The sequence below is a fragment of the Cygnus olor genome, chromosome Z (assembly GCF_009769625.2).
Source record: "Cygnus olor isolate bCygOlo1 chromosome Z, bCygOlo1.pri.v2, whole genome shotgun sequence".
Classification (NCBI taxonomy): domain Eukaryota; kingdom Metazoa; phylum Chordata; class Aves; order Anseriformes; family Anatidae; genus Cygnus; species Cygnus olor.
Window position 1 is genome coordinate 73624452 of NC_049198.1, and position 14740 is coordinate 73639191.

The window sequence follows — 14740 nt, forward strand, 5'->3', positions numbered from 1 at the left end:
CCTGTACTCATATCGTCTTGTCTTTGTCGTACTATGGTGTTCAAGACTAGCCATAGTAATCCAACTGAAATTTTCAGATTGCCTGTGGTTTGTATACAATATTCTTGAAATATGAGATGTCACCTGCCTTTTTTTTTTTCAAGAATATTATGTTATAATATGAAATCTCTGAAATCCTTTCAGACAGGATTTCCCCAAGAGTGAGGACTCATTGAGCCAAATGCTCAGCATTGAGACCTTTTGTTTGCAGGTTAAATAGCACACAGAAAAAGAAGGAATAAGATCTTAGAATGATGTACAATGTTAATACTTCAAAGAAGATGGCCTTAGGTAAATACTTACACCTTCTGATGGCTTCATTTTTGACCCATTACTCTGAAACAACCACAGGATAATAATCATAGATTTTCTATAGGAGAATTGAAAACATAGATTAACACTTCTGTTACTGAAAGCAAATCACACATTTGCTACAAGTAAAACCTGCTCATTGTTTGTTGTATATTTCTACGCTCAGAGCTCATTGTGTAGGTCAATGAATAGGACAGTGTAGTGCCAATAAACAACACTTCCCTGTGAATCATTCTTTCATGCATGCCTATTGTACTGTCTTCTCAAATGTTGATTTTTCAGACGTCGCAAAAATATCATTTAGTATAATATTAAAAAATCAAAGAATGTAATTTCTGCACACACACAAACACATGCCTTCAGGTTTTCTAGGATTATTCAACATGGAGAACTACTGATTAAATATTTTCATTATTGTCTTGTATTTTTGAGGTCTGGTTTTTAAAAGGGGATTTTTTCATTGTCCACCAGACTTCGTGGTGCTAAAGTCAAAGTGGGATCGATGTAGGACCATATCACTATAATCAGCAAATGAGTACAGTAGTTAGTAACAGTGTATTGTCATTGACCATCCTACAGATATACATGGTTCGTACCTCAGAGTTTTTAAGCCTCCATAACAGGCATTTACATGACTGTGATGTTGTGCCATTTTATACCTTTTATTTAAAACAATAAATTAATTTTTTAGTTGCAAGACTTTCTTATTTATTTACATCTTTGATTGCAGTCTAAAGATTTATTTTAGGTAAGCATGATTGCCTGTCAGTGATAACAGTTCTCATAACCGTAGATAATTTTGTTTATATTATGTTCTGCTGCTTAATTTTTCAGGGCTCTTTCTCAGGATGACCAAGATGATAACCATTTAAAAATAGAGGATATAATTCAAATGGTAAGTTCATCTTGAAATTTACACGTAAATATGCCTGTAGAAATGTTCCATGTTTAAGTCACTAAAATGTATCACTTCTGTACCTTTACAGCTCTGGACAGAAATACTGTTCTTTTATATTAGTGTTGTGGTTTAACCAGGTCGGCAGCTAAACACCACACAGCCGTTCGCTCACCCTCCCCCCTCCCTCTCTGGGATGGGGGAGAGAAACGGGAAAGTGAAGCCTGTGAGTTGAGATAAAGACAGTTTATGAAGACAGGAAAATGATGATGATGATGATGATGATGATGATAATAATAATAATAATAATAATAATAATAATAATGTGTATGAAACAAGTGATGCACAATTGCTCACCACCCGCTGACTGATGCCCAGCCTATCCCCGAGCAGCTGGCCCTCCACCCTGGCTAGCCACCCCTATATGTATATATATATATATATTGTTTAGCATGACGTCAGATGGTATGGAATACCCCTTTGGCCAGTTTGGGTCAGCTGTCCTGGGTCTGTCCCCTCCCAGCTCCTGCTGCACCCCCAGCCTGCCCACTGGCAGGACAGACCAAGAAGCTGAAAAGTCCTTGGCTTGGTGTAAGCACTGCTCAGCAACAATTAAAACATCAGCATATTATCAGCACTCTTCTCATCCTAATCCAAAACATAGCACCCTACTAGGAGGAAAATTAACTCTATCCTAACTGAAACCAGGACAATTAGGAATGCGTATTTCAGTTTAGAGAGAGTTAGAATCTGGAGCATGTATCAGAGATGAACAGGTCAAAACTTTAGGATTTGATTTTAATCACATGAGGATGAAAACAATGTAGAAAGCATGGATTTATATGAAGTGATAAGTGTGTACCATCTCAGCAGCCATCAGAACCATACTTGGCTTTCACTGACAAGAAACATCCTCCAAACTGTAGTCACCATCATCTCATAAGTGCACTGTATTAATACAACAAAGAGTGTGAGCAATGAACTAGGTGCAGAGTGGTTATGTGGAAAGTGACACAAAATATATAGACTTTAGTTAACGTATGCAAACTTATATCTTGCCTGTTTTCCTATGGGTTTCCAGCCCGATTTTAACATTTTTTGCTTAATTCTTATTTCTGTGTATCAAAAATGTTAATTACAATTCTGTGTTAAAAAATGCATATGAAGTTTTTAATACACTGTGCTCTGAAATGCTCTTCAGTACAAAGATAGATCATTAAGTGTTTTCCTTATTCTTGCAGTCAGAATGCCCCAAACCAGAGTGCTTTGAGACTTTGTCAGCCATGGAGCTTGCGGAGCAGATAACTCTTCTAGACCACATAGTTTTCAGAAGTATACCCTATGAGTAAGTATCTTCCTACAATTAACTGAAGTGAGTACATTGGATGAGTTGTTACTGACAGTTTCGGGTACTACACTAGGTCACGGTACTGACATCCAGGCAAAGAGGCTTACATATATAGCAGAACATTGTCCTTTGGCTGTTTCTATTATTGCTTATGATTCTCATATAGTTTGATAATTTTTTGAAAGAATGAGTTATTTCAGTCTGTTGCTAAAGAAAAAATATGTGTTCGAAGGCTCTGGGCTAGTGAAGGGTGAACATAGTATGGAAGTACTGAGTCTCTGGAGAGGGAATGTCAAATAAACTTCATTCATACAGTAGTTTACCATTCATGTGATCATGTAAACTGATAAGACCTATTTCAAATAGGGTCACAAAGCTGAAAATTAAGATGGAAAAATGGGGAGAGGGCATTAAAAGCAACATAAATCTTCTTAATAATGTTTACAGTTTTGTTTATTAGCATTAATAATGAAATAATAATGAAATGCTGGAATTAATGTAAAGCAATGTAGCTAGCTTCTAAAAAAATGAGGTATACTTGAAATCCATTTAGGCTACAGTTGCAGACAGAGACTCTACTGTTAACTGTTTTTGTTTTTTCTCTTATTGTCTAGAGAGTTTCTTGGGCAAGGCTGGATGAAACTGGATAAAAATGAGAGAACACCCTATATTATGAAAACTAGTCAACATTTTAATGATGTAAGTACTTAAAAATATGGATTGCCTTCTAGGAACTCTGTTGACACTGTCTATGACCTCTGGAACAAATATATCTTTCTTACAATGTTCTGTAATTTAATATCTGGTAGTAACTGAATGCTATGGTCTTTTTGTGATTAACTCTTTATATCAACGCATACAAAGATTTTAATTTTCATTAATTGGTAGTCAGAATTTCAATGACTATTTAATAGATGAAAACATTTTAAACTATCCTACATACATGATTATTTTTTTCAGAGAACAAAAATATAAAACCAGTTCTGTTTAATGAATGCCCTTTGAGTCTCTATCCATACATTTGTTCTTTACCATATACCTTGAGTTTGTCTGACTTTCCCATCAACATTGTTACTGTTGGCTTGGAAACACACCCCATTGCATTTCTTACCCTTCTTCCATATTCCCATTCACATCCACTGCACTACAACACTGATCTCAGTATGTTTTTTTCTGATTTTATTAAGAGCCATAAGTTCTGTTGTGCACCAGTTTTATTTTCTGCCCTCTTCATTAAATAGTTATGTTTCTAATATGATTATGTTTAAATGTCCTAAATACTTCCTCTCTGTTTGGTCAGATGAGCAACCTTGTTGCTTCCCAAATCATGAATTATGCTGATGTCAGCTCCCGGGCTAACTCAATTGAAAAGTGGGTAGCAGTAGCTGACATTTGTCGATGTATGCACAATTATAATGGCGTATTAGAAATCACATCAGCCTTGAACAGAAGTGCAATCTACAGACTGAAGAAAACTTGGGCTAAAGTATCCAAACAGGTAAGAAAGATCTGATTACGATGATGGTTTCTAGATTTCACTGGTCAGTACGTTGTTCAGGAAACAATGAACAGAAATAGGATTCCTTCCAAAACTTTTTATTCCTCAACAATAGTCTTGACTACTTGCTGGAAGCATCAAGTTGTGCTGGTATGTCGTGTCATGGTGTTTTGTATTTGATATATCCTTTTTTTGGGTATCATTAATTAAATATTTGTGAGAACAAACTGATCTCAGTAGAATTAGCAGGTGCTTAAATCTAAGGCTTGAGCCTGAATTACTGAAATAATATATGCAAATATATGCAAATACTGAAATATTTGCAAAAAATAAATTTTCTACTTATTGAATTATATATATATATATGCATAGGTGGTGACTGGCTATAAACATAATCAGCTCAGGTGGCTAAAACTGGAGCCCTATTTTCCAGCCTGTGCAGGAATTTAGTAGAAAGGTCAGCACTTCTTCTCAAGGTGCTGATTTTTTTTGCTACCCAACAAGAAACCGTAGATAACCAGACCTCCTTCTCATTTAGGTGCTTAAGTTTAGATGCAGCGAATCTCTCCCTTTAACCTTGCCTTGCTGCTGAGACTGTCAACAGTATGGCTGAAACTGTGAGAATGACTGCCAGTAACAAAGAAAAGACAAAATGAGCCAGAATGACAAGTACCCGGCCTTTTATGTTCTCTGTTTTAAATAGTTTGGAAGAAATTTATTGAATTATTTAAATCTCAACTTTCTGCTGTTTGAAAACATACATATTTTAGTGTGGTGCAATAGCGGAGCAATGAACCAATCACTTGTAATTTTGGCAGTTTTGGATACAGGTTTTTCAAGCCTGTTGGAATATTTAGATTGCCCTTTTTAGATCTTCCTAATTGACATACAAGAAGGTAGGCTTTTGTCACTGCATTTCCTTCTCGATATGTTTCTGAAGTTTTTGCAAAGCAATCAAGCAGCCCAAGTAATGACATCCACTTAGAATACATTCTGATTGTACTGTGTTCTCCAATCAGTTTATTCTCATATGTTTTATGGCTGGTGCTACTTTCTTTTACATAAAAATATAATAATAATAATAATAATAATAATAATAACAACAACTTTAAATGCAAGGTCTTATATAAGAGTTTACCTCAAAAAAAGTATGTTTGGGATTTGCTTGATTTTTAAAATTGTAAAACAAACAACAAAAACAGATTAATGTTAGAATCATAGAATATCCTGATTTGGAAGGGACCCGCAAGGACTGTCATATCCAACTCCTGGCTCTACACAGGATGACCCAACAATTAGGTACTACATCTGACAGCTCTGTCCAAATACTTTTTGAACTCCGACAGGCTTGGCGCCATGACCACTGCCCTGGGGAGCCCGTTCCACTGTGTGACCACCCTCTTGGTGAAAAACCTTTTCCCAGTATGCAACCTTATTGCACTCTTCTCCATTGCTTGCTGAAAAACATTATCTGAATGTTTCATCAGACTGTTATTGTAGAAAAAAAGAAAGTTTCTGCCTACAGCTTTCTATTAACCGGAAATTCAGTTCCACAGATGACAAGTTTCTTAGGATTCTCCATGCTATCTCAAGTCTACACCATAAATAATTAATGAAAAGAAAATGTATTTTACATATGGAGAAACCAAGATCTGATGACATCCACTGAAAATCATTTCTGTAAGACAGTAATATTTTTTCAAATACGTGTTCATTTTTAATCAGAAACTTGGAAGCAAAATCATTTTAGTGCAGACTGCGAGACAGTACATCCTTTACTGTCCTTAATTTCGGTAAATCCAGCTGAGGAGCCTCAGTAGCATGCCAGATCAAGCCTCTAATATACTTGTATACAGAGTAAACTGAATTGCTGGCTATTAATTTAATGAACTTGTGTTTCTTGCTGAATTTGCAGGCCAATAATATTAGCATAAATACATATTCTGGTATCACTTGAAGGAACATCTTTAAGGCTGCCTAATCTCCATTTGCAGAAAAACATTAGGAACTACAGTGAAGCTAAATTCTTAATACCTATATAGTTACTTTTAAAAATGTGGTGAAGAAGCTAAGTGAATTAAATCTTTTAAAAAAAATCTAATCCCAATCATTTATGTGCAACAGCAATAACATCCGTGATGTGTTCTCTTTTTAGGCAAAAGCCCTCATGGACAAGCTTCAGAAGACTGTATCATCTGAAGGAAGATTTAAAAATCTTAGAGAAACACTCAAAAAGTATGTTTACCTACAAAAAGCATTTTATTTTTTTTTGTAAATAGTGGATAATACATCTTAAATATGAACTGGCTTTGATTAAGCTTTAATAATTAATATAATGTTGAGTAATGCTTTTACCTAGTAACCTTTTAAATTCTGTTTTTATTCTATTTGGAGTTTTTTTCTGGTTTTGTTTGTTTGTTTGTTGTTTTTGTTTTGCTCAATATACTCCAATTTAGCACACTAATAGATAAATACAATGTCTTTAGAGAATTACTTAAAAAAAACCCACCCTGTTATTCTGTGTGGAATGTTCCCTGTTGGAGTTTTACTTACACTGATAAACTTTTTCAGTAAGTGTAAACCAGGTTGTTATAGAGGTTTCTGTTCAAAAACAGAATTGAAAGGAGTTCTTGTTCCTGATAAGAAGTTTAAGACTGACAAATAAGCTTTAGTCAAATCAAAGATCCATTCACCCTTTTATCTCATCTCTGACAGTGGCCAGTAACTGGTGCTCAGAAAGTAACATAATGCACAGTGATATTTCCTTTCCTATACCCTCCCAGCCCCTTGTAGTCTGCCACTCTGGAAAACAACCTGTATTTTTGTACAGTAGTCATTGATTCCATGTGTTTCACCATATGCAGCTTTGGTATCCAAAACATCCTTTGGCAAGGATTCTACAATTTATGCATGTATTGACTCCAACTGCACACATTAAAATATATATATATATATATATATACATAGTATATAGTTCTATGTACATGTAGTAGAACTACTTTAAATGATCTTGAGAGAAACAAAGAAATGAACTATTAGAATAGATACTGGATGTTTAAAAATATACATAGTTCAAGTTAGTTTTTAGTGAAAAAAACATTGTTGAGGACTAATCACTAATAAAAACATTTTCACTCACAATATATGAACAGGTACTCCTATACACCTTTCAGTCAGTATATTGCTTGCCCTGTGTACAACAGTCACTCTCACAGTGTAAAAAATAACCAGATTGAAGTGCTTTGCTAAGCAAAGCCAGCAGTCTGCCTTTAACAGTACAGCTGTGGCCCTGCTTTTTTTCTTACACTTCAGAAAAACAGATTTGTAGCTATTTCTGCTGAGGTAAGAATCAGCAGGTATGGAGTAGTGATTATTTCAGTAAAGAAGTAACAATCCCTATCACATTACTCCTGCCCCACTAAGAAAAGCAGCTGCCAGTTCTCTAGGGTCTCTATTCCCAGCTTTCCAGATCATCCTTTCTATCTCTCTGTGTTCCTCTTTCCTCTTTGGGTTCACTGTTAGCAAAGCCTGAAAAGACAGAATGTTATCTATATCCATATACACATGTATGTATGTATGTATGTCTCCAAACAGATGCATGAGCACACGCACATGGACCCTTGCTGGTACTAAAATGCTTATATATGCTGATGCAGAAGAACACTAACCACTCAGAAACATATCCACATGCACTTGTGGCTTGTGTATAGGATCTATTTCTGATACTGCCTATCAACCAGGATTGAAATACGCTTGAAGGTGTGCTCATTGTCCAGAGTATACCCACCCTTCCTCTCGCTCCATCCTGTTTTGTTCTAGCTTTTACTAAAGGCTACCTGCCTTTAATTTAAATTTAATATTTGACACAATCTATTCAATTTGCCACACTCAGAGCAAATATAAATCAAGTGATGTCAGTTTTGTGGTCCATTGTTTAAAAGTTCTTTAAATAATAAAGAGTTTGTGTGAGCTATAAAAATATGAGTTTGTAAATTTAGTTGTACATAGATATGCTGATTTCTTGTTTTACAGTTGTAACCCACCTGCTGTTCCCTACCTTGGAATGTACTTGACAGATCTAGCATTTATTGAAGAAGGAACACCAAACTTCACTGAGGAAGGCCTTGTCAATTTTTCCAAAATGAGAATGGTAATTTTAATTTCCTTACATGCTTTCCCAACAGATGTTTAATTACAAGTTGATTATTGATTTAATTACAACTGCTTAGAATTTTACCAAGACTTAAAAGCGTGTTTGCATCGTGCATGATAGACAGCTATTTGAAAGCAATTACTTGACACAGTCTTCTATCACCACCTTCTGGTAAACTGAGGATTTTTACAGTGTGAATTTGCCTCCAGTTTGTTCTTTGAGAAGTCACAGATAGAAAAAGCAGCTGCCTTAAGCTTGTGGAGAAGCAAGAAAAGATATCTTGAAATAATCGAATGAAAGGAATGTAGTTATTCATCAGAAAGCAGTCAGTGCTCACAATCTGTTTTCAGGTGTGCTAGGATCTATATTTTAAAAAGTATTTTAAAGTTGATTCTCTCCAACTACCATAAAATGGTGCTTTATAAAACCCCTCAGAGAGAAGTGTGGAAACTTCTCTTTTTAACCTCAGCTTTATGTTTTCATTATGATTACACACTGCAGCAGTCACTCCAGGCAAAGATAAAAGAGATTATCAGTATATGGAGAAGAGAGAGAAAGCAGACAAGGTGGTTCACTTGAAACTGACTTAACAATAAATGGCTGATTCAAGATTTTTTCAGATGGAATCCATTAGCTGATGATCTCTGCCCTTCACTTACATGATCCCAAAATGAGTTGCATAATTTGGCAAAAAAATCTTGTGCCCAACTGAAATCAAAATGCAGTCGTAATTATAATATATTTGTATTTTTTTGAAAGATCTCGCATATTATCAGGGAAATACGCCAATTCCAGCAGACCTCCTACCGCATAGAACATCAGCAGAAGGTAAGGCTCTTCTTAGATACTTTTACCTACCATTGAAATGAACGCTTTTCTGGCAGTTGGTTCTAAGATCGAGCTGTTGTTGAAAGTTGAAAGCTGAAACGAATGTATTCTGCTGTGACACACAGAGAGCACAGACAGAAATACGGACAGGTAATCTGGGATTTTAAAACCCTGTTTCCTTAATGCTGTATATAGAAGCGATTTTTTTCTCAATCTCTGGAAACTCTCTTGGGATTGCAGCCTGCTGGGCTGCAATTTGGGGTGTGGAGGAATGGGTTGAAAGGGAAATGTGATCTCCCTGTCCAGCCGGAGCATAATTCCCAATGGAATCCCAGAATACTCGGATTAGGGGATAGGAGATGGCCCAAGCATCCTGTGTGCATCCTGCAATTCTTTTTCCCTTGTCCCTTGTGGGACCTAAGAAAATTTGTCCAAAGCCAGCCTGTGTCTTCAAAGAAAGACTCTTTACACCTCAGACTCCAGAAAAACAACGTGGGCCTAGGAAACGTAAGGATTTAGTCTCCTAAGAAACTGAATTTGATTCCTAGAGCACTGTTGGTACAGCTTTACACCATTCAAATGATCTGTTGTGTTTCTCTGAGAAAACATGAGAGGATCTCAGGCTCTGAAATGGGCTGAACGGGAAAAGGAAAGGAAAGCAGAGACATTTTCGTGACAATAAAATCAGTCTGTTCAGCTGTGTCTTCTGCATTCCAGGTCACTCACTATTTACTTGACAAGACACTCATCATAGATGAAGATACTTTGTATGAGCTTTCCCTAAAGCTTGAACCCAGACTCCCTGCCTGAAGATCCAGCTTTGCCTCAGAGTCTACAGAAAGCTTTAGTACAATGAAAAAATTATGCATGCCAAGTCCTAAAGACAGCAAGGGAAATATTGAGAAGAATGCAAGCTCTCTTTTCCAGTAAGAGATACTGAACCTCACAGCATTTCCCTCTCAGGCAACAAAAATTTACTCTTGGACATGGAAGACAAAGATGCTTCATATCTGCATTAAGTGATTGCTACTTTGCAAAGATAATGTTTTGCAATAGGGACTGTGCATTTAATTAATGAGGCTTTCTTGTGAACAGGTACTCATTGTAGCCATCTTAATGTGACAGATTAAGGAGACAGATCTAAATGGCGGTAATAGAACCCAGTAGAGATATATGAGCAAAAGGAGATGGTTCTGATGTGGTCTAGGTGGATGGCTAACTATGTGTTTGCTGAGGCAGCAATGGTACTGCCATATGGTGTCCTCATATGACGTTAAATTTATTGAAAAACAAGATCCTAACGGTCATCAATGAGCCTGCAGTGACATCAAGGTAGCATCTAGTATTTCTCTCCAGATCTACAGTTCTAAAAGTTTATTTAATGCTACCCTTTATAGAATGTTACCTTCTTTAAATGTCTTATCAGCCTTTTCTAAGGTGACTGATTTTACATATAAATAAACTGTAAATATTTTTTCATTAATACTCAATGAGAGTATTTACAGCATGAAAAGTAAAATAACTAGATGAATAGTTGTACACAGTTGTCAGCCTTGCAAGCTTCAGGTGGGAAGTACATGGTTAGGAGCTATACCTGAGACTTGAGAAATCTGGACATCCAGTGAATAGGATGGTTAGTTGAGTTGCAACACAGTCCTGAAAAGGCACTTTATTTTTCTGCACTTCCTGCAGTTTCCCTGACAAGACAGGCAACAGAGCACTTTCTGGACACACTGTGCGGAGAACTACGTGTCTGGTCTGGCAATGGGTAGTGATTAGCAATGACCACTAGGAGTTGGAATGAATATTTTGTTTTACATGAAATCAGTGATTTGGAAAATGCCTGGTTTTTGTTCAGTCATTCAGTGCTGACTCAGCTCTAAAATCATTCACATCAGTGGCAAACTTGGAATGCCAGCAAATACACACTATACATTTTCATTTGAACTAGTGATTATCATTTGCATATGGGCATATGTTTAAAGAAAATGTGTTAATTGTTACTGTTTCTAAGACCTATGCTTTGTGACATACCAGTAGATAGATTTAATTTCTACAGCTAGTTGGTACTTAAATTTTTCTGATCATAAGTGTCCTGTTGTAGCTGCATGGCAAGTGAGCTCAAATGCATGCTGTAAAGTACACCATAATATAAAATACAGATATTAGCACTGTTGAATAACTTGGCTGCAATAGTGTCCTTACTTTTCCAACGATATTCAGCCGGTTGAAGAAATAGGGCTATATCACTGTATACCTCCCTTAAATCCTCTCAGGGAGATAGAAGTTTAAAATAGATTGTGACCTAGGCCTATTTGATCTGACATTTTTTACCACAGTCATGATGCTTCTGAAAGCTGGCAATGAAAAACAGATCTGCCTGGCTTGTGGGTTTTGTCTTTATTTGCACTTTAATTATATTGTTAGCCCAGTCGAGAGCTGCACAATAAATTCCATTCATTCTGAGTGTAACTGCTAGCATTTATAAATGTACTTTAGCAACTGTACATTTCATTAAGGTTCTTCACCACAAGGACTATCTCTCTGTAAATAACTGCATGAATAAACACCATAAATACTGGAAAATTACTTAATTAGAAAAGCAGACAGCAACAAAAGAGGAAATTCCATAAACATTTTAAATACTTCTGACGAACAATTGCTGTAGAAATGAACACAGAAAACTTATGGAAGCTTTTTATTATCAAAAATGTGCTTGTTCTTTCACTAATGAGTGATAACAAGCTGATTGCATCCCAGTGCATGATATAAAAGAAAAGCATGGTTTATTTGGACCACAAAACCAACGTATTGTGTATTTTCTGTTTAAACAAACAAACAAACAAAAAAACATGTATTATATGTCAGTTTCATAAAAGACTTCAAAGTCACGAAGATATGGGGGAAAAGTGGTCCAAAAAGTGATTTCTTAACTTGATTTTATTGTTTCTCTGTTAACACAGAAAATGTGTAACAACTGTCAATGTCAATTGGGATCTCTGTTGTATGCTATTAACTGCTGCTTTATCTTCCTGTATCCCGCTCTACCAAACTTCCTTGATGTGTTTAGGGTTACAGGGTATCATTTTACTCTGTTCATAGTTTGTTAGTTTGTACTTTTTGTACATATATCAGTTCTTCAGAGTTTAAGAGCATTGAATGTGTTTTAATGCTTGCAATACAAAGGGGTGGTGCTGTGCTAGTGCTACAGTAATGCAAATGGACATATGCTAAGAAGATGAAGGATTAGAGATTTTTTTTTCAAAGGTGCTGAGCATCCATATATTTAAATCAGTAGACAATGTGGTAGTTCAGCTCCTCTGGAAAAGCATATACTATTTATATGCCAAACATTACCTCTTGGGTCAGTGGTGGACTTTAGATTAGAATCACTGGAGTGACTAAGTACTGGATTTGTGTTCAGAACGACAACAACAAAAAAGGTTATTGTCACAGCAATGTTTGATTTGCTGAGAAGCAAGGTATAAATATTTTTTGTATATGGATACATTGTGTTCCTTAAAATACAGGAGGTGGCTGCTCAAAGAACTGAGCATACATTTTGTCATCCATAATCCTAGCCAGTGTTCGCAACCCTAAATCAAAGCTGGAAAGAACTGTTTTGCAGAAATCCTACACAGTAAGTGTAGAAAAGTGTGTTTCCCCCCCCACACTCAGGTTGTGTAATTCAAGTGTGAGTGGCCTGAGTGCCTCTGCTACAGTACTCCTGCAGTGTTTGAGTTATGGCAATAGTTAGTAGACAGCACCAACCTGCTTTGCGTAAGGTTTCTCCTAGTATATCTACATAACCAGCTAGTGCAGTGGTCTTCCCTTACTGTGCACGGGGATTGTGGAGCTCCTCGCTACCAGCTTCTCTGTGCCAATCCACCACAGCTGTATAATGTAGTATATCAAGATACAAACCACAGTCATCAAACATCCACTGTTTGCCACTGGTGTTTCAGAGAGGATGTTTCCAAGTGAGGACTTTGATGTTTGGATCTTGCTGTCTTTTAGGATCTTGTCCATCATAGCTTTTATGCCATGAAATCAGAGTGGACCTACTTTTCTGGAACTGGAGCTGAACAAGCCTGTCTGATTCAGGATTTGGAAGAAAGAGGAGGGCTGAAGCACCTCTCTACTTGCCTTTCTTAGCTCTTCAGCCCTGCTGCACTGGTGAGATGCAACAGCAGTTCTTATGTTGGAGGGGCTGCTCCCTTCAGCACTCTGGATAAAATATGCCTCAGGGTGTATGGACTGGCTGCAAAGGGGATAGCATATTTCACCCACTGGTTCAGCAGTGGGCACATTTGTCAGCAAAGTCCAGGGGAGTTCTGCAGTATTTTTACTGCATAAGTAGCAGCCCGAATTCAGCCTGCAGTTAGCTGGGAACCTGGGCAGCAGCACAGGCACTTACCCTTTCATGTGACTCCAAGCACGTGTCACACATTGATAGGGGTTAGAGTTGCCTTCACCCTAGCCTTCACTCCCTCCCTCTCCTGCCCCGGTAAATTCACCAGTATTGTTCATGGCACTCCACATCAGTTAGTGGATGGAGACCATGTATAGTCATCGTGTGGAAGAAAAATAAATCTGTTGAATTTACAGTTGCAGTAAGTGTGTATTCTGTCCGTTTCAGCTAGTCCTGTGACACACAAACACGTTAGCTTAATAGCAAGAGATTCAACCAGGACTGATTACTCTTGTCTAAGAGTAAAAAAGAGATCTCTGTCCTGTTTCTGCTTTCCTAGTTCGTAATACTGGTTGTTGTTCTGTAGGGTAAAAAGGAATTTAACTCTCTATTTAAAGTATTTATTAACTTTAATCATGTTGATTTTGACTTCAGGACATGTTCGTTTTCCCAAGTTTTCCTTAATTACCATTATTTATTTTAAAGTTTTTAAAAACAATGTTTTATCTGTATGGATATTCAGTCTTTCCTCCTTTCACTTTTATTAACAACATTAAACTTAGATATATGATTTTAAATTCTCACTGATAGAGACATTTTTACCCAGTCATAATTGTTATTCATTAAGGGCAAAATCCTTCAGACCTCATTCTGATAATACCTTAGGCTTCACTGAGAGCTTTTCATAAGTAAGTATTTGGGGATCCGGCTCTCAGCTATTTGCCTGTTACAGTTTTTGCCTCCAAAGGTCAAATGTCTCTTTGTAGGATGCTTTATGTCCAATATGCTACTCACCTATGGTGGTTTCGTTGTACCTTTACTTTTGGAAATGTCTCTGAAGTTTTGTTCTTTAGGTGAATAGATGTATGTTTATTTGACAGATGTACCTATATCTAACACCTTGCTTGGTGCACATCCAGATGTTTTTGCATGTATTGTAACTTATCTTTTATCTGAAGTTATTGCTTTGTATTGTTAGTAAGGCATATCAGGCAGGGTGTTGTGCCTATATGCTAATTAAAAAATCTTTTTTTCCTGAATTTCAAGTGTTCTTACTGGTTTCTGTTTGTTTTGTTACCCTCCAGTGGTGAAAAAGTGGGATCTTAAACTCACTCCATCTGAATTCTGGGTCTTTTAGACAAACATGGGAGGGAAGGGACAAGCCGTTAGTAAGAAGGACAAATCAGAGAAAATTCTGAGTGTTTTTATTGTGAGAGAAGGGTCTGACTTACTGGTTTTTATTCTTTGCTTGTTTA

At 36.7% G+C, this 14740-nt stretch overlaps 1 protein-coding gene across 2 annotated transcripts in view; it reads left to right on the forward strand.

Annotated features, from left to right (window-relative positions):
• The window catches only part of RASGRF2 (Ras protein specific guanine nucleotide releasing factor 2), a 146587-nt gene extending 132067 nt beyond the window's left edge, over nucleotides 1-14520 (forward strand). The window contains exons 20-27 of one of the 2 annotated variants that reach the window (XM_040542029.1): nucleotides 1186-1246; nucleotides 2488-2591; nucleotides 3209-3293; nucleotides 3895-4092; nucleotides 6248-6327; nucleotides 8125-8242; nucleotides 9005-9073; nucleotides 9791-14520. In XM_040542029.1, the coding sequence (XP_040397963.1) occupies nucleotides 1186-1246; nucleotides 2488-2591; nucleotides 3209-3293; nucleotides 3895-4092; nucleotides 6248-6327; nucleotides 8125-8242; nucleotides 9005-9073; nucleotides 9791-9883 (808 nt within the window). In that variant the 3' untranslated portion in view covers nucleotides 9884-14520. The remainder of the gene's footprint in view (nucleotides 1-1185; nucleotides 1247-2487; nucleotides 2592-3208; nucleotides 3294-3894; nucleotides 4093-6247; nucleotides 6328-8124; nucleotides 8243-9004; nucleotides 9074-9790) is intronic. The other variant, XM_040542028.1, reaches the window with a different exon arrangement.
• The last annotated feature ends 220 nt before the right edge of the window (nucleotides 14521-14740 follow it).